The sequence below is a fragment of the Pelophylax lessonae genome, assembly GCF_965119305.1.
Source record: "Pelophylax lessonae genome assembly, chromosome: 2".
NCBI lineage: Eukaryota > Metazoa > Chordata > Amphibia > Anura > Ranidae > Pelophylax > Pelophylax lessonae.
The window spans coordinates 488,182,749-488,203,463 of NC_138769.1; the positions used below are offsets into that span (position 1 = coordinate 488,182,749).

The 20,715-nt window shown below is 41.5% G+C and overlaps 1 protein-coding gene across 4 annotated transcripts in view; it reads left to right on the plus strand.

Moving 5' to 3' along the window:
• The window catches only part of DOCK9 (dedicator of cytokinesis 9), a 490,995-nt gene that overhangs the window by 73,984 nt on the left and 396,296 nt on the right, over positions 1–20,715 (plus strand). For 3 of the 4 annotated variants that reach the window (XM_082245711.1, XM_082245714.1, XM_082245715.1), the window contains exon 1: positions 3,487–3,825. The exons of the other annotated variant lie outside the window; for it this stretch is intronic. In XM_082245711.1, the coding sequence (XP_082101837.1) occupies positions 3,667–3,825 (159 nt within the window). In that variant the 5' untranslated portion in view covers positions 3,487–3,666. Of the gene's footprint in view, positions 1–3,486; positions 3,826–20,715 lie in introns of those variants that run through there. 4 annotated transcript variants of the gene reach the window in all.

A 20,715-nucleotide genomic window follows, 5' to 3' on the forward strand; every position in this document is an offset into this window, starting at 1 on the left:
GGGTAAGGTCAGTCTGGCTTTTTGTCCTGAGATCCCTATTGTGGAATGATCGGATCGATTTTATGTGTTGAAGCTTGTTGTGTTACTCTCAATGCATGAAAATTTATATTGCATTTTGTGAAAGTGAAGTGTACCACAACACACATTGTGGTGCAATAGGGAGAGGAGTTTATTCAAATTGACTGGCAGTACAATGCACCTAAGATTCATCACTGCACAGCACAGAAACCCATACATTTTACCGTGTGGTATAGGTGAGAATGAACCCTCAAGTATAAGCACAGATCAATGCATTGTAGGTGTATTCAGGTTTCTGTTCATTGGCAGAGTGTGTATGTTACAGTTACTACCATAGTAGGGTAGCTCTCCATACACTATACAATCTGATTGTACTTGCTCCTTTTACCATCTATATAGTGCAAGAGTCTGCCAGATTGGATACCGATTGATTGATTGTGGCCTCCTTTTTATATAGTTTTGGTAAATCTAAAGGTTATTGTATGGAGAGTGTAAACTCTGATTTGTAGTATGTCTATCTTCAACTGTTACTAATCCCACAACAGTAAAATCAGTCTGTATATGCAGTAAAGCATGCATGTTCTACTCACTGTGTAACCCAAAGGGGTGAATCCTCCGTATTGTGTAATCTCTGACCCTCCCCTTCTTCCGCTGTCCCTAATCCATCTCCCGATAGAACAGGCACCCTGCACATTCTGTGTTTGGTGTGTTTTGCTGGAGCAATTTCATTTGGAATGGGTGCATTTGATTAGAACAGGGCAAATCGGCACTGTCCAGATAGAGGGTGAGGGGTCATGCAGCCTCATAGGACAGTCAAAGGAGAATGAAAACTCCTTCTTCAAGCTTTAACCAATGCTTGGCCGGACACTGATATAAGTCATAAGACTGCTATATACTGCTGAGAATATTGGTATTTTGGGTCCTGGGTTTTAGTAAGACTTTAACAAACATCTGAATCTTTTAAGGCTCGTGAATGCAAAAAACAATGCCTCTAAAAACCGATTTCTGATAGCCAATGTGCCTATGCACATTCTGGGATTGAAACCGCTCTGTTCTTGGTGAGAGAATCCGGCAGTTGTACAACATAATAGCCAAGATGCTGGAAAACCATTGAGGTGGTGGTGTATTGGACAATCCCCTGCATTGAAAGACCATTTGGGATCAGAATAAGGCAAGAAGCCTCAAAACATACTCTGGCATATGGAATGGCTCAATGCAAGCTCTCTGAAGTTGATCCTTAAATTAACAAACATCACTGAATTTGTTTTTTCTTACTTCAATACAATGTTCTATATAGCTGCATATTTGATGGAGAAAGGGGTCAACTGTTCGGAGCCCTGATAACAGAGTAATGGGCCATACATATGAAGACTTTTTCCTTTAGACTTACCAAAACCATATAATATGAGGTCAAACCTAAACACTTTCAATTTGTATTCAATCTGGCAGGCCCTTGCACTACATAGGAAAGGTAAATCTGAAGGAAAAAGTCTTCAGAACATCTTATACTGTGTATGGCCCTTTAAGCTGGCTATACATTATAATTTTATTTTTTTTCTTCAATTTCCTTTAGATTTACCTTCAACTATGTAGTACAAGGGCCTGTCTGATTGCATACAATTTGAAAGAGTTTAGGTTTGACCTCCTGTTATATTGTTTTGGTAAATCTAAAGGAAAATTGTATAACGTGAAGTCAGCTTAAAGCGTAACTCCACTTTTTTGTTGAGAAGAAAACATTTCCCTCCGGGCAATCTCTGTACATTGCAAAAATTTTTACAGACTTTGTTCCAGATTTCTACCTTTTTGTTATTCTCAAGAAATCGCTGTGTAGGCTGGCCATACATTATACAATTTTCTGTACAATTTTCTTGAAATTAACCTTCAACTATGTAGTAGAAAGGCCTGCCTAATTGGATACAAGTGAAAGTGTTGTTTTAGCTTTGACCTCCTATTATGTGGTTTGTGGTAAATCTAACAGAACATTGTACAAGAAAATTGAACATGTATGGCCAGCCTTATGCCTCGTACACACGCAATGATTATCGGCCAACCGATCGTCCGTCTTTTGTCCAGAGTGGTATTTTGTTGGTTGGAATGTGACTAGACTGCACACAAATTTTCTCGCCCAACAAAAATCAACTTCAGAAGTGATGTCATGTGCTGGTTTACTTTCCGTGTGTTTTTTCTTCTCTGAGCATGCCCAGTCTTGCTCATCAGATTTTTGTCTGCCGAAATCTGTACTGACTGACAGAAAATCGGCCGTTGTTGACGGCCAACAAAAATGTTATAGCATGCACACCAGATTTTTTTCGGCCGAAAAGTTGGAGTCGGTTGTCGAAAGCATCATACTAACAAGCCGAAAATCGGCCGATCGGACGTTGGCCGAAAATTCCCGGCCAATAATCGATGTGTGTGTACGAGGCATAAGTATGTCCAAATGGAAAATGAATCTAATGGGAGTGGTTTCATCGTGATCAGGCAGCTGTTGTAATTGCAGGGCTCTGAGGAAAGCTGCTGGGCCTGCATCTCTTTTAGACATGTTTCTTACTGGGAGTATCTCACAAAAAATAAATTTTTGTTGCAGGGAATGCCTATATTTTACTTGTATATTAGTGCAGAATTCTGGGAAAATCAGTGGGCCAATCACACAAGCAGGAAATGTTTCTGGGGGGCATACTATGTAAAGAACACCTCCAGGTAGACATATTGCATTGCATTTTCAAAAATGACAGAGCTGCAGATTGAAAAGGAAAGGTAATTTTTAACAAACTTTCAATTACAATGACTTGTGTTGAAATTTTATACGCTATATATAATTTTTTCTTTATTTGCAATTTTGTTCCCCACGAAAGTGGAGTTACCCTTTAAGTTTGATTTAACCAGAACTGCACAGTCACTGAGCCATACTATGCTTCGCATGACAATACCGACTTAATGAGGAGTGATTTTTGGGTAGATGGAAAGTTCTGGCCTGTCTTCTCACAGGCTGAAGGAAGAAGAATTAAAGCAAGATTGCTTCTGTCAATCTAATGCTCCCAAGCGACTTGCTGACAGAAAACCTTTTCCAGAGCAGGCATATCATGCTTATGGTAGTCCTTTAAGGCATATTGCGTTGCCATAGTGACAGTGATGACTGCATTTTTCCCTTCCCCTGGCAAGCTGTCTGTCTTTCCCCTGTTAAAATCCATAATGAAGTATTAAACATCAAATGGTAAATTTGGGTCAGGAGAAGCCTTTGCCGTGTGCTGGATCGCAAAGCTTGCTGGGAAAGATCCATGTCTGGTAGTTGCTTCCCCATCCTCCGAGCTTTGCAGCAGCAGTAAACTGCATCCTTTTTTTTTTTTTTCCTTTTTATCTCGGGCATCGCTCAAGGCAGTTTTAAGAAGAGCAGAGGGAATTGTATTTGGATGCATTGTCATCTTTCAGATTTTTTTTTTAGAATTTTGTTGGTGCCTGATATTTTTTTCTGCCTCCTCCATCCATCCATCCTTGGTGCCGTGCTTAGTCTATGCGTGAGAAATCCTCGCTGTGCGTAGAGTAGGCATCTCTGAGCAGGGATGCAGATGAAGGCTGTCAGTGTGAGTGAGGGAAAGGCACGCTGCTAATGGAGCCAGGGATGCTAGAGATGTACACTGGAAAAGGCTGGGAATGGGTTGCACCACTAGTGTACTCCTTTTCAAAGGCATTTGCACAGTACTAGAGAGGAACTGTGCTTATATCTGCAAACAGCAAGGAGAAAATAATGCTATCGAGTATACAGTACAGAGCTTATCCCGAGAAGATTCTGGCTTCACACATTCATCACTGGTATGTATGCTGCCTTATTGCAGTATAGGTGTGCACATTACCTTACTAAGACAAATTTTTCATATGATAGCATTTGATTATTCATTCATTCATTGTTCAAATCCCTGTTTTACTCCTCAATTATTATGTTCAAGTTAATTGATGCAACTTGTATGCAGGTTTTAACACATATGGTAGAATAAGCTAATTTAGATTTACATATGCATGGGAAGAACTGTTGTATGATTTGTGTGATTACAAACTTGTAACAGTTATGTCCTGCCAATTTCTTGTTCCCTTTTTTAAATTAAGAAAACAAATGTATGTAAAAATATAAACTAACTAGTTTGAGCAGTATTTGGCATTTATAAATGACCATGTTTCACTTTGGCCAGTTTGACAATGTTAGTGATCTAAATGTGTATATGCGATAGGTACAACTGTCACATTTCTGCTAGAGTCCAGTGGTATTCAGGTGCTATATTTTGTTGTCCTGTACATTTTATATGAATGAGGGTTGTGTTAATGCTGTGGTGGTGAGCTCAGCTGTTCACTGAGAAAAAAAAGGGAGCATGGCTAGGTGTGTCAGAATGTCACTAAGCCAAAAGGAAGTGATTCTTAACAGGAGGAATGCTAAGAGTCCATTCACCTAAAATTGATTGATCAGGGTTTGGTCAGCTGGTTGAATTACTACTGGATCTCTCCAGGACTCAAGGCAAAATCTCTTCAGCCTTGCCTCTCGAAATGCTGCAACCATTAGGAAAATGTCTCTCCACGTGGAATTTATTTTCTACATATTACATTCAAGTAAAAGCAGAGTGAGAATGAAGACATGCTGCATCCGAAGGCAGAACCGGGTGTTCCCATGGAGAGGTTTTGGAAGGACAGAAAGCCAATGGACAATTCAAGCCCCCAGCATCCACCCATAGCTGACTGATTTGGTTTTGGGCTTGCTGACTTTTTATCATGCAGTTAGTGTTACTAACCCCACAAGCCTACATTCACAAGATCTGGTCTCCCTCGGTACACACAACATGAAAATGCAAATATTTTAGTAAATCTAAACTGCTAAATACCTTTTCTCATCAGCAGTATATAGCATCTTATGACTTCTATCAGTGTCTGGCCAAGCTCTGGTTAAAGCTTGTAGGAGGAGTTTTCATTCTCTTCTGACTGTCCTATGATCCCTGATCCTCTGTCTGGACAGTGCTGATTGGCCCTGTGCTGATCACATGCACCCTCCCAAAAAAAAAAAAAACTCTAGCAATACACACCAGACTGAGCATCTGCAGAGAGTGCCTCAAGGCTTTGTACTATCAGGAGATGGATTTGGGACAGTAAAAGATGGGGAGGATCAGAGAAGACAGGATCAATCAGCCTTCATACACAATGCAGATGATTAACCCCTTAGGTTCCACAGTGAATATAACAAGCATGCTTTACTGCATGTACAGACTGATTTTGCTGTTGTGTTTAGCAACACTTTAACTTGTCAAATGTGTCTTCCTCCACAAATCATCATTGCTGTATTATGAAGTATAACTCAGGTATTTTGAGAAGGTGCAATGCGATTTTTAAAATGCTGCCAGGTGGAGGACTGTGGATAGGTTTCAAGCAGTGTTGTGAAAAATAGCTCACGATCAATTCACCTGGGTGTTCTGCTGAGCTGCATGCTCCACTGAATCCAAAATAATCATATTGAAGTTTAACTAGATGGGCTTTTTCCAGATATAGTTCTAGTGTGGGTATAGAGAAGCTGGAGAGAAGTGGCTTTGTGGGTTAATTTAGGGTCCTTTCACATAGGGTGGATTCCGCTTGCGATCCACTTGCTCAGTAGAGAATCTGTGACTGGTCCATGCCCACTCCGCTTATGCATAGGACACAGCCCACTTTCCTCTATCGGTGGGCTGATGTAAACAGACTGCCTGTCCGCTTACACTTGATGGCTTTACGATCCAATCCGCTGGACAGAAGGCGAACAGATCCCTATGTCGGTTTAGTTATTTAGTACATCGGATTGAATGTAGGTTGAGTGTACACTAACACATCCATTTATACCTGCCACTCCATAGATGAAAATGGAGGTTTCCATTCTCCAATACATTTCAATTGGGTCTGCCTGAAAAAGGGATTGGCGGACCTGATGGAAATGTTTGTGTGAAAGGGGCCGAACTAAAACTGGAGAGTGCAAATCTTGGTGCAGCTATGTATGGTAGCCAATCAGCTTCTAAGAGCTTGTTCAAGTAAGCTTCAAAAACCCTAGGAAGCTGATTGGTTTCTTTGCAGAGCTGCTCCAGATTTTGCACTCTCCAGTTTTAGTAAATCAACCCCTATGTCACTTTGAAGAAGGTAGAAGGTGGAGACACCTGTCTGTAGGAGCTTTAGATGCCTCTGCTGTGCCTAAGGAAGGCCATATATGGTTGCTCAATTCCCCCATCAATGCAGACCGACAGGGTTGATGGGGGAATCCTGCTGAGCTTCTGTGTTCTCACACTGGGGGGCTGTCCCTGCTGGAATTACTCTGTGATTATTGCTAGCGACTATAGCCTCCGACAATCCCATCCTAAAAATCCAACATGCTGGTTGTACCCAAGCCGCTTGCAAGACTATAGCTGCTAGCAATAATCACTGTGTTCTCCTCTCGGCTCTCTGAGCCCCCCGCCACTATCCTGTGGTTGCAGGAAAGAACATCCTCATCTATGGCCTGCCTGTTGTCAGGGCTAGTTGCCCCCCTTCATTTTTAATAATGCTTAGTGGTGACTATTTAGCTAAAATGCCCCAAAAGTTGACCTTTCAAAAGTTAATGGTAAATACATACATCTGTTACTCGCACCACAGAATGCATCTCCGATGCAGGGGAATTAAAGTGGAGTTCCACCCCATTTTTGGAACTTTAGATCTATGTAATCCCCTTTAAAACGGCTTTTACCAATGGAAACTTTTTTTTTTTTGCTAGTAAATACCTTAATTTCTGCTTTATTCCTCCTCACCTCACTTCCGGGTCCGATCGGCGATGACGTCATTCGGCGATTCGCAGTGTGTGCTGGGATGTATTCTATTCCAGAAATCTCGCAGTAGCTGAGCTGTAGTGAGCCGTGCCTGCCCCGCCTTCGCCCCGCCTCCTCTCATTAAGTTGTATTGTATGAATGTATTAAGGCCGTTCTCTGCCCCGCCTCCGCCCCGCCCCACCTCCTCTAATTGGTTGTATTGTATGAATGTATTAAGGCCGTTCAATGCCCCGCCTCCGCCCCGCCTCCTCTCTTTGAGTTGTATTGTATGAATACAACTCAATGAGAGGAAGAGGCGGGGCAGAGAACAGCCTTAATACATTCATACAATACAACCAATGAGAGGAGGCGGGGCAGAGAACAGCTTTAATACATTCATACAATACAACCAATGAGAGGGGGCGGAGGCGGGGCAGGCACGGCTCACTACAGCTCAGCTACTGCGAGATTTCTGGAATAGAATACATCCCAGCAGACACTGCGGATCGCCGAATGACGTCATCGCCGATCGGACCCGGAAGTGAGGAGAGGAGGAATAAAGCAGAAATTAAGGTATTTACTAGCAAAAAAAAAAAAAAAAGTTTCCATTGGTAAAAGCCGTTTTAAAGGGGATTACATACAGCTATGTATTCCAACCTATTAAAAATGGGTGGAACTCCACTTTAAGTCCTTTTTAGCAGATGATTTCTCTTCAGTTCAGTGGTGAAAATAGCTGCAGAGGAAAGTATTTACTATCATCTTTTACAGGGATCACTTTTTGGGCCCTTTTGATTTTAGCTACAGTCACCTTAACTGAACTTTATAGTCCTAATAAATTAATTCTGCTATTGCATTTATAAGGATGAATTTACTGTACAAGTGTTCCCCGGGTTACAAACCAGACAAAGTCTGTAGATTTGTTCTTAAGTTGAATTTGTAATTTTTTTAAGTGTGGCTCCAGCCAAAAAAAAAACATTTTAAGTTTGTTGGATAGCATAGGGAAGGGTGGTAACATTTGTTTTGCTGTCTATGTCCCTGTTCAAAAGATTTTACCTCACTTTCTGTCCCTATGACAATTGGATTTTGAACATTTTGGGTTGTTGTGGAAACAAGGATTGGTGATAAAGCTTCAGTGGATACACCTTTTTCCCACGATAACACTTACAGAAGTGAATTTCCCTTCCTAGGGGTAGACTTCTCATCATTTCCTGTTGTCTCCCCCCGTTTGTAACCCGGGAATCCCCTGTATATGACAATTTTTGTTCAAAGCTTTTCATTCTGTTTTCAAATGCTAGATGTGACATTTTCACATTATTTGCCCATGTTTCTCTTTCTCTTAACTTAGCGGTATCCCCGAGCGTGACTCGGGGTGGTTTTTCCATGCTACTATCGGTATCCCCGAGTCACGCTCGGGGTAGATGTGCAGAGCCTGCAGCGGGGTTCCTTACCTTCTCCCGGCGATCCAGCGATGATCTCCCATTGCTGTGATCGCCACCGAGATCCCCACCGCTCGCCCGTCGGTCTGATGACTTCCTCGTTCCGTTCCCTGCAGCAGCAATGGTGCATGGGAGCGGAACTAGGGAAGGAAATTGAAAAGTTGCACAAAACACACATAAAAAGGAGGTGATACAATGTAATCTGAAATTTATATATATATATATATATATGTAATTTCATATTACATTGTATCACCTCCTTTATTTATATATAATAAAATTATATTATTGATTAGATTATAATGCATGCGTTTGTGTTTCAAATTTATCACATCTGGGATGTCTACTAGAGTCTTGTTTTGGTCAGGTTTAAGTCAGTAATTACTAAGAATTGTAGGCCTATAATACATAACGCCAAATTTCCATGCAAAAAATTGTACCGCTTTTGGTACATAATTCCTGACATAATCATACCGCCAGGGAGGTTAAAGGGACATTATAACATAAGCTGAACAAATTAACAGTTAATTAACATTGTATTATTTATGCTGCGAAAGAAGGCTAATTGCCACGTTTTGTTTTGGTTGGAGGGTCTTTTGGTTACTGGAGCATTTAGTTATTATGTGTGATGCTTTTAGCAGGTCTAGTAGTGTGTCCTCATACAGATCTGATTCCCAGGGCTAACTCTGTACATTATTAGCTGTGTGATGTTGGAAAGCAGTAATAAAAAGGAAAACAGAAAAAGCAATTATACCTGAAAACTGTAAGGGATTCCCCAATGTATATCTTATTGGTTTGTGTTTGGTTAATCCTTGCTGAAAATGATTGGATTTTTCTGGAAGGTAGAGAAGATTCTATGTGTCTGTGTGCTCCAGTAGATATGTGAGCTGATGATATTTCATCCTGATAGGAGAAGAGCGTCATGCTGTGTATAGCTACATACATCACACGTAGGATGGTGTACTGCTTAGGTTAGTGAGGCTGCTGTCTACAGCCTATGGTGGGTGTTGGCTGATTTGTGCTTCACACTTTCCTTTTCCAGGCAGGCTAAGTATACCAAATACTGTAGCCGTTTACAGAATATACAGTAATACGTTTTTCAATTGCCAGGTTTAACACTGCATCTCAAAGCTTTTGTTATTAGATTTGTCCTAAAAAATTATAATTGATCAAAGGTTTTCCTTTCTTTATTTGGTACAATGCACAGGCCTTTTAGTGAAGATCTCTAGTTTGGATTGCTTTTTATTTAAAACTAGAGCTTTTCTTCATAGAACAATATATATGGGAGATTAGATTGATTTCTATTCCATGTCTATCCACTTTTTGCTTTCCTTCATTCTGTGTAAGCATCACCGTGCTGTGCAACTGATGGAGAAATAAGTAGGGCTAGTTAAGGTTTAAAAAAAAGTCACAAAGCGTCACATACATACTGACACCAAAAGGACACGGTACAAAATATAAGTGCTTCAATACCGCTCTGAGGAACACCTTGGTCCCCTCCAAAATGTGATAGCCAAATGCAGACATCTGGTAGTAATGGCACACGCACGCCTCTTCTCTGAACGGTACTCTAGGATTGCCAAATAGGGTACCTTTGTGATTATTAGAGCATGCAAAACATTTTGCTGGTGTTTGTTGGTAGGCTTTTAGGGATGCTTCTCGTGGTTTTTAACAAAATGGGAGTGCTTTAGTTGAAACTATTGTAGAACAATATAAAGTCATACACAGTGACATAGTACAATGTCTGAAATATCCAGCAAATGGCACACAGAAGAATAGTACAATTGGAATGATAACACGATGATGATACCAAGGGTATAGACAGTATAACAAATGCAACAACTACTTGTTTTATATCCGGCAGTAAGGTTGAAGTACACGGAACAGGGGAGGGCGGGAGGTGGGTGGACATGGTGGGGTTAGGCTGGAAACCAGGATGAGATTACTTAACCGTTTACCCTGTCCAGTGCACTCCATCACAACATCTACATGATGTAACAACTGACCCCTCAACCAGAGGTCCAGGGGGACCATACTTTATCGTACTTCTAAGGGCAACCCCTATTCATATAAGTGATTTTATACATTGGTAGGGCCACATCCATAGCTTCCCAGGAGGTAAACCCTGATGGGGTCAGTGAAGACCATTTCAACATGGTTTTTTTTTTTTTTTTTTTAGCGTAATACAATAGATAGGAAATCAATAACTTGGAATGGAAGCGTTGGCTATCTTCATAATGTACATGTAGGTGTCTATCCATCCCTCTGTGGGCTTAACATTGTTATGGCAATGAAGGTAGATCTTGCCGCTGGAGCTTGCTTAGATATGCCGAATGCCTGCGATTGAATCAGCAGTCCACATCCACTGAAATGTATTGTGGCATTAAAGTTGGCATGTGCCTAGATTATGCACAATAAACAACTTGCATAATAATAACCAGCAGTAAAACCACTTTAAAACAAGCCTGCCATGACCTCACATTCTCAACAATGACAACAGAGAATCAGCTTACTAAGTTTAGAAACATCTTATGGCTTATCATATTAGAAGGCTTCTAAGATCGATTTCTTTGAGATTTCTGTGTGTCTGTTGTAAAGTTTTGATAATGAATCTCTCCATGAATGTTATAGCTACAGATGTGAATGGAGGCTTGTTTTAAAATTGCTTTTACTACTTGTTCACCATGTGTAAGTACTTTGATGTGCATACTCTGGCAAGTGGGTTCACTTTAAAATGATTTGAGTGATGTTCTTCTCTCTGTATCAGTCTTTTTAAATCTGTTGTTTTGCAGAGAAGCTGGTTTCTGTTATGATAGCGTTTAGTTCTCTGGCCACAGGAGGGAAAGGAAATTCTGACATGTTACAGAGCTATTTGTATTGAGAATTGGGTGGTGTCCAAAAGTTCTAATGCTAAGACACCAATGATAATCTGAAAACAATACCTACCTTTGTAATGAACCTCTGTGCTGGGAATCAGCAAAGTTAAGGGAAAGGTTCATGACTGGTAACATAAAACACTCAACACAGTAGCACAGAATATAAGTTTGCCTCTGTTTTAGATTATTTTATATGGCCATGTAAATAATTTGAACAGGCACGCTGAGAAAAACTTTGGCAATGATCCAATGAATTGAATTATATTTTACTTTAATGATTTTACATGTGTGTCACACACTTTTATAAGATGCACATCTGCAGTCCTTAGAATGTGCATATGCTTTGTCGAGCAGTTGCTTACGTTTATTGGGTAATGCTGGAATTCTAAAAGCGTTGGTTTGTCTGCGTGTATTGTGTATTTTCACATACAGTGTGTGTAGACTTTCAGCTGCTCAGATTGAAAAATCTGTCCTAGACATTGTATGTATCCAATTGCATTGCTCCTTCATGCAGTGTTCATCTGTGACTTGCTGTTATGTGTCATACTGTCACACCCACCTTGAGTGATCTTTTTATTGGATCTTTCTCTGAAGCAAAACCACCCATGATTTTGTTTTATGCAAGAGGATAAATGACGGATAATCCCGGAAATGTTATTTGCCCTACAATGTGAAATCTGCCGGGTTATATGCCCCTTCCTTTGCTCTACTGCAATTTGCTGGCTCAAATGCCGCCTATATTTATTTATTGCTGCAATCTGCCGGGTTGAAAGCCCCCAGCTTTGCTGTATTTCTACGATCTGCCAGGGTAAATGCTGCCCACCTTTGCTCCATTGCTGCAATCTGCTGGGCTGAATGTCCCCTAGTTTGAATTCCCTCTTTGGTGCCACTGCCGCCTTCCTTTGCTCCATTGCTGCAATCTGCTTGTTTAAATGAGCCCTCTGCTTCATTCTACAAGGTGTTTATCATCAGATTTTTATTGATTCGAATAGGGCAATTTTTAGTTGTACATTCTAATATTAAGGCACAATGAAAAAGATTTCTGCATATCTGAGGTTTAAACGATTACAAATTGATTGGACTTTTTGCCTGCTCTCAGTATGTATATAAAGCTGACGTTTTTCACATTTGGGGAGTTTTCATCTGCTTTGAGACCAGCTCTAGCCCACAGGCTGTTAACAATGGGAAGAATATTTTCTTTGGGAGATTTACACAGCTGCCTCTTGTAGTTCATATCCCTATGGGATGTGCCTGTACAATAGTCCCATTGTTAGGATTTAGTTTCCTCATAAACACGGATTTATGGATTGTGTTACAGCATTTTAGTGCAGAACAAATACATTGTAACCATTCCTCTGTGATGTGAGTTTTATTATCCTTATCAATGATCAAAACTAGTAAAGTAGTGTAGTGATCCTGCCTATTTATAGGCTCTCTCCACTCTTAACTTACATTTCAGTTAAAATTTAAAGCTGTGTTTGGGGGGATCGGTTGGAGGGGTGCAGTAGTATTTGAAGGACCAGTTTCCAAAGACCTCCTTTACACTGTGCGTTTAGCACCTGTACATTTTCATTCTCTTATAGACTTTTACAGGCGGCTGGTGGTGGGGCTGGATGTGCACTTATGCCTTTATCTGTAGAAAACCCCTGAATCTCAGGCACAGTGGCTAAATGCCCAGTGTGAATGACGCCTTAAATGTGGACTTGTCCTTGAATTAACCGAAGACCATATGCACACTGGATGTTTTTTCAGCTGCTGCTAGAGGGGAGTCTGGCATTTCTTTTCCCTGCCTCTAAACACTCCTGTATGTTAGCCCCAGGGTCCCCAACCCATGGACCGGTGTCGGTTTGTGGCCTGCTGGGGGAGGGGCAGTGGGACAAGGGATGGGCAGCAGGTGAGCAAGCTAGCACAACCTGCACTGCCTCCCTCTGACCACCTATTCCATTCCCTCTCTGTGGCTATGGAGAAGGGGAGGGAGGAGAGCTGGCTGGGGACTGGATCTCATAGAGAACTGGTAAGACCCAGGCTACACCAGCCCCAAACCAACTCGCGCCCCTGAGGTGATAGGCTGCTGCAAAAAAAAAAATCTGTTGTCCTTATGCTTTTGCTCAGATCTTGTATTTCTGGATCAGCCATGCTAGTGAATATGTGGAATAAGTTTGAATTGCTCATCCTTTTTTTTTTTTTTTTTGATGTGTTCATGGTGCCTGCAATCACTGCTACTCTAAAGGCCCGTACACACGTACCGATCGTCGGCATACAAACGTCGGTGGACGAAGGATCTGCTGATTGTACGCGTGTTAGTATGGTGCCTCCGACAGATGTCTGCGCACAATCCGCGGACAAAAGTCTTTCTTGCAAACATGAAAATTTTTGTATGCCGACACCAGAACGGACGATTGTTCGCCTGTCAGTACACAATTCGGCCGACAGACCGCAGATTTGCAAGACTGGGCATGCTCAGAAAATAGAAAACACAGGGAAAGTTAACCATTACATGACATCACTTCTGCAGTCGGCGGACAAAATTCTTGTGCTGTCCTTGTGCTGTCTTTGCACTTTTCAGCAGACACCGACATCCCGGGGAGAAAAGAGGAACATTTGTATGCCGACCATCGGTACGTGTGTACGGGGCTTAACTGCCAATCGTATTGTTGCATGTATTATGTCCCATCAAATCATTTTGTCCAGCAAATAGGCTTCCTGGAAAAATCAATCCTGTCCCCTGACTGGTTTGGATCATCCACAGTGGAGTCCGTGGTGGGTCTGTCTTTGGCACAGCTGGTGCCAGGGAGGTTTGGGGACCATTGTGTAGCCTATGTGTCCCTGCACTAATAGGCTTTCAGAGGAGTTTAGAGGTAGGAAAAAACCCACTGCCAGTGTCTCTAGGAGCGGCAGAGCTTTGGTGGAAGAGACACTTGACGCTTCTAAATGTGTGTAAACGCCCTTTAGAGCCCATTCAGACAGGGGCGACACGACTTGCTGGGGCGACCTGTGAAGTCTGTGCACCGCGTCCTCGGAGCGACATGCATGGACTTCATATAATTGAAGTCAATGCAAGTCGCCTCCAGGTCGCCCCAAAGTAGTACAGGACCCTTTTTCTAAGTCAGGGCAACTTGTGTCGCTCCTATTAGAACGGGTCCTGTGCTAATCAATGGCAGGCGACCAAGTCGCGCTAGTGTGAATGGACCCTTAATGCTAGGCATGTTTAGCACTTGAGCATTTAAGGATAAGTTCACCTTTGGGAACATGTTACATGTTGCACCTGATTTTAGGGTGGAACATGTAACATGTTCCTAATGCTGCAGCCGTTGCCCACTCCCTGTGGCAGCAGTACAGGAAGAAGTTTCCCATACTAGCTCTCACTTTTTAAAATCAGCCCACACGCCTGTGTGTGTGTGACTGAACTACAAGCCCCAACATCCTTTGCGGCTTGTAGTTCTCAATTAACTACCATGGTGCTGTTTATTGGTTATTGTTCAGAATAAATTTATATTCTGCCTAATTAAATGAATTAACGCCTAAGCGTTTTATGCCTATAAACGCTCCTCAGTGCTTTACACACTTTTACAAGCCTCAGGCGTTTTTTTTTTCTTTGCCGAAATGCTGCTATCAGGAACAGCGATTTTTTTTTTTTTTTTGCTGCAGATTATTTTCTAAAAAAGTCTTTCTTTTTAAGGATGCGCAAAAAAAAGCACATTTTGTCCTATGACCGAGTTGGAGGAAAGCATTTTTTTTCCTTTTGGTTTATTTATTTTTTTTAAAACAAGGATGTTATTATAGGTTGCGTCACATCATTGCATCCTCCTTTGGACCTCAAGCGCCTAGACTGTTTTAGTAGAAACCTTGAATACATTATAAACATGCTTAATATAGAAAATGTTGTTACTTGAACATTTACCTATTTTCTTGAAACAGAAAATATTACAAATAAAAAAGCCTAAAGCCAGACTAGAGAAATGAACCTTTTACCTTTGGGATATGTATGTCAGCTTACCAGCAATTCTTAAAGCCGATTGTTTACCGCTTTGACACATAAAAATTCCCTTTTGAAAATACAGAAGACAGAGCCACTTAAAAAGCTCAAGTGTAGCTGTTTTGTATATGGAACCTTTGATGGGGAAGAAAACAGCTGATCAAATATTTTCTTTGAGTGGCTCATAACATATGACCACTAATTTTCTTCTTAAGAAGGAAAAAAAAAAAAAAAACAGCTGAGTAACTGTAAATAATATACTTAATGCAAACATCCTTCTTATTTTATACTCATCATGAATCATAGTAGACCTAAATCTTACTGAAATATTTGCTGAACAATGTGTTTGATTCTTCAGTCTCTATTGACCTTACCTTTGTTAACTTCATCTTCTGCCAAAACCATTTACAGTCTTTTTTTTTTTTTATCACTGTATGGCAAGCCAAAAACTTGTCTACTTTTAGATAAAACGGTTTAGGATCAGATCTCCTGTTGGGTGTTTGCAGTGATCCATAGTTCTGTTGGAGAGTTTTACCCTCATTTCCTGTATTTCTGACAGTGTTTCCACAAGAAAGTCTTTATCATGGTGAAGATAGAAATAAATATCTGACAGGGGTTCTAACCTTCCTCTACTATAGCAAAGAAAATGTTATTTTTACTTTATTTCTGTTGGAGAGTTCCCCTTTCTGTCCTTGCGGTGACATGTAAGGGTAAATCTATTTAGGTTATGTCACCTTTTACTGTCTTTTGCTGAAAACCATCCCTGTGCATTAGTATCCTCAGTTCATTTACAAATTCGAGCACTGCTGCATGTTAAAAAAAAAATGCTTCCTTTTTCAGCTGCTCATTCCATTGCCCTTCCCTCTCTTGTAGATGTAGGATGTGTTGAATGCACTGTCTCAGAAACTCACAAATGAGCATGTTTCTTTATTCCCTACCCGCGCATGCACAGTGCTCTCTGTACTTAACTCGCGGAATGCTGACTGGGATAAAGAACACTTCTTCTCCTGGGGACACTGCATTAAGACTGACTATGCCTTGTCCATTAAGGGCAAAGTTATTGTGCCCCCCCCCCCCCCCCCCAAACCTCCAATACTGACCTTGTCTGTGCTTCCTCGCTGGTTCTACCTCTGTCACAGCTAGTGCTAAAATACATTTGTTGTCCAATAGTGACAGACACTTAGGTCAGTACTGCCCTTACTCCCTTGGTCAAGCGATTGACATGTTGTCTATACTTGGAAGCACTATGTGTAATTGTAATGCTAGCTGCAACAGAGGCAGAGTGCTCTGGCAAGGTGAGTGGGTTTGGAGCCCTACAGGTATTGTCTCTGGTTACTTTATTCCTACAGGGAGCTGTTCTTGCAGGCCTGCCTCTAAAAAGGCTACTTAACTGTGTCTTGGTTCTCAATACTTATAGTAACAGACTTGCAATGAGCGTACAGCAAATTAGTCATAATAAATTCAAAATTGCTTATCTCAGTAGCATTTTTTTTTTCTATTCAGAAAGCATTGAATCCACAGCATGAACATTGCAGTATAGTAGTAACATTCCCGTATGGCTTTCTTGTATAACCTAATGCAGGAAATGAGGTAAATGTATACTGAACAAAATTATAAATGCAACACTTTGTTTTTTTTCCCTCCATTTTTCTATGTACACAAAAGGCCTATTTCTCTCAAATATTCACAAATCCGGCTAAATCTGTTTTAGTGAACACTTCTCCTTTGAGATAATCCATCCAGCTCACAGATGTGGCGTATCAAGATGCTGATTAGACAGCATGATTATTGCACAGGTGTGCCTTATGCTGGCCATACATTATACAGTTTTCTTAATATTTTCTGTACAATTTGGCTGGCCTAATTTGATACAATTGAAAGTGTTTATTTTTGACCTCATATGGTTTTTGGTAATTCTAACAGAAAATTGTACACGAAAATTGAACATGTATGTCCAGCCTTAGGCTGGCCACAATAAAAGGCCACTCTAGAAAATGTGCAGTTTTACTGTATTGGCTGGGTGGGGGGGTCTGAAAACCAGTCAGTATCCGGTGTGACCACCATTCCCCTCACGCAGTGTAACACCTCTCCTTTTGCATAGAATTGATCAGGTTGTTGATTGTGGCCTGTGGAATGTTGGTCCACTCCTCAACAGCTGTGTGAAGTTGCTGGATATTGGCAGGACTTGGAACACACTGTCTTATACGCCGATCCAGAGCATCCCAAACATGCTCAATAGGTGACATGTCCAGTGAGTATGCTGGCCATGCAAGAAATGGGATGTTTTCAGCTTCCAGGAATTGTGTACAGATCCTTGCAACATGGGGCCGTGCTGTATCATGCTGCAACATGAGGTGATGGTCTTTTGGTAAATTGCACAACAATAATGGGCCCCAGGATCTCGTCATGGTATCTTTGTGCATTCACAATGCCATCAATAAAATGCACCTGTGTTCGTTGTCCATAACATATGCCTGCCCATACCATAACCACACCGCCATTATGGGCCACTCGATCCACAACGTTAATATCCGCAAACCGCTCACCCACATAACGCCATACAGGCTGTCCGCCATCTGCCCTGTACAGTGAAACCCGGGATTCATCTGTGAAGAGAACACCTCTCAAGTGCCAGACGCCATCGAATGTGAGCATTTGCCCACTCAGTCGGTTACGTCGACGAATTGAAGTCAGGTCGAGACCCCGATGAAGACGACGAGCATGTAGATGAGATTCCCTGAGATGGTTTCTGACAGTTTGTGCAGAAATTCTTTGGTTATGCAAACCGATTGTTGCAGCAGCTGTCCGGGTGGCTGGTCTCAGACGATCTTGGAGGTGAAGATGCTGAAAGTGGAGGTCCTGGGCTGGTGTGGTTACACGTGGTCTGCGGTTGTGAGGCCGGTTGGATGTACTGCCAAATTCTCTGAAACTCCTTTGGAGACGGCTTATGGTAGAGAAATGAACATTCAATTCAAGGGCAACAGCTCTGGTGGACATTCCTGCAATCAGCATGCCAATTGCCTCAAAACTTGTAACATTGTGCTGTGTGATAAAACTGCACATTTTAGAGTGGCCTTTTGTTGTGGCCAGCATAAGGCACTGCTGTGCAATAATCATGCTGTCTAATCAGCATCTTGATATGCCACACCTGTGAGGTGGGTGGATTATCTCGACAAAGGAGAAGTGCTCACTAACACAGATTTAGACAGATTTGTGAACAATATTTGAGAGAAATAGGCCTTCTGTGTACATAGAAAAAGTCTTAGATCTTTTGAGTTCAGCTGTTCAAAAATGGGAGCAAAAATAAAAGTGTTACGTTTTATAATTTTGTTCAGTGTATGATATCCCTTGATTTTATTCAGGCTAGCCATAGACGATACCATTTTCTTTCCTTTAACCACAGGCTTCAGGAAAGATAATTGCTTGATTTACCCCTCAACAGTGTTGATAGGGGAATCCCTCCCACTGAGCTTTCGTGTTCTCCCAGCGGGGGAGCCATCCCTGCCGGGAGAACAAAGTGATCATTGCTAGCAGCTTTAGCTGCTGGCAATAATGCTATCCTAATAATCCAACATTCTTGTTGTATGCAAGTTGATCGATGGATCGTCTTTGGTACCATCAGCCTACTCAGGCATGGTTTCAATCTCAGCCGGTCCTTGCGGAATTGCCTGAGATTCGAATAGTCTATGACCGGGTTTATTATGGAGCTGAAATGTCTAAGGTAGCCTCCTATGTTCAGTACATCTCTGCAGCAGCAGGTCACATAAAATAATGGCATTTTTGTTTCCAGTGGTAATCCTTTTTGTATGTGAACAATACTTTTCTGCTTCCAGTCTGCAGACATTATATTGTGGCTGGTCCTGTAGTAGTAAGAGCTTCACACCTGTCATCCCGTTTGAAGGGTCTGTTTCTCAGCACCACCTGCTTTGAGATGTCTGGATCATGCCAGGTCAAGCTCACTGACAAATATCTCATTCTGACAAGATCCTGCACTGACAGTGTGCAAGAAGTAGCAACAGCAGGAGGTCAGACACTTCTTACTCACACACTGTTTTTGTAAGCCTTAGGAACTTTGAAGGGCTGGTTAACAAATGGTGACATAATAATTAGCTTCAGTAGTCCTTTCTAGAGGAATGCTCCCAATAAGACTCCGTTATACAGATACAGTAGGTGTGTAACATTCAAACACTATATTTTTCTGGCTGTTAAAGCGGAACTAAACTCTATTTACCAAGGACTGTGCCATCTTCACCTCTATTTCGATTTGCAGTTGCCATGGTGCTGAACTTGTGATCTGTCATGACATCTGCCATTTGAGGGCTTGAAAGATCAGATGAGAGTGAATAGAAGCACAGTGGTAGTTGTAACCATTATCACACTTAAATTTAGCATACGCGGCACATATGAGAGTAGGGAGGATGTCACTGAAAACCACATTGGTATTTTTGAGGATTTATTAACATTTATTTAATTTTACGAACTTGAGCTTTCTTTGGAAAACTGTTATTGAAGGGTTTAGTTTATCTTTAAATTCAATTTAAATTCAGCAGCTTGCTATAGGGGAACCAGAGCCGCTGCTCTGTCTTAAAATTTAGACATGGAGCGCTGCTCGGCCTTGCTCTCTCATTGGCTCACTGGCTAACAGTATGGGGAGCCAATGGCTCCTGCTGTCTCTGCCATAGAGAGGGCAGAGCCCTCGGAGAGCTGATGCTCTTGTGCATATCGTTGGATCGGAATTGGGCTCAGGTAAGTAACTGGGGGGGGGGGGGAGCACAGGTTTTTTTCCCTTTATGCATAAAATGCATGAAGGATAAAAAAACATTAAGCCTTTACAACCACTTTAACCTTCCTTGATCAGTTACTATAGCATATATTTTACTTTTAGTAGCCCGTAATTGGTGAACTCTATGGAGGCTCTTTCTTACAGCTGTTTTTACAGTCTCAATGGGAGGAAAATTCCACTCCATATCGCCTGGCAGGAAAAGGAATGCCCTAATTGTTTTGCAGAAGATAACAAAAAGCAGGTAATGAAGGGGTTTCCTGTTATATTTTAAATCCTAAAGGCGGCCAGAGATGGTTCATAGATTCGAACCATGCAATAAGCAGGCTAATAGTACCCAAGTCAATCCATTGATCGACTTGGGTACAACCAGCCTGCTGGCTCTTTCCATGTGAATTTCGCTAGTGGCTATAGCAATAATCATAATCCCATTTCCCCCGGAAGAACACAGTGGCTTAGTGGGTGGGATTTCCTCATCGACCATGACTGTGTTGATTGGGGAATCTAATGATTTTCATTTGGAAAAAAAATCACATAATCTATGGCTGGCTTACTCCTAACTCCTTACTCCTAACTCCTTAACACTAATAAAAGGATATAAAAACCATGGATGTTTCTTACTAGCTTGAACTGTGGCATATAAGAAGAGATACAAATGAATGCATCTGTGTAATCATTAAAGCTGAGCTCAAGGGATAATCTCTTTATTGCATACTTGCAATGATCCAGCTGGGACCAATGTAAACATGCATATCTCATACCTATGGGACCACTTGGGAAGCTGACAATCGCTTTAGCAGTCTGCTCAATTTTAGGGCAGGAGAATTGGGCTGCAGACATCCCTGGTGCCAGCCTA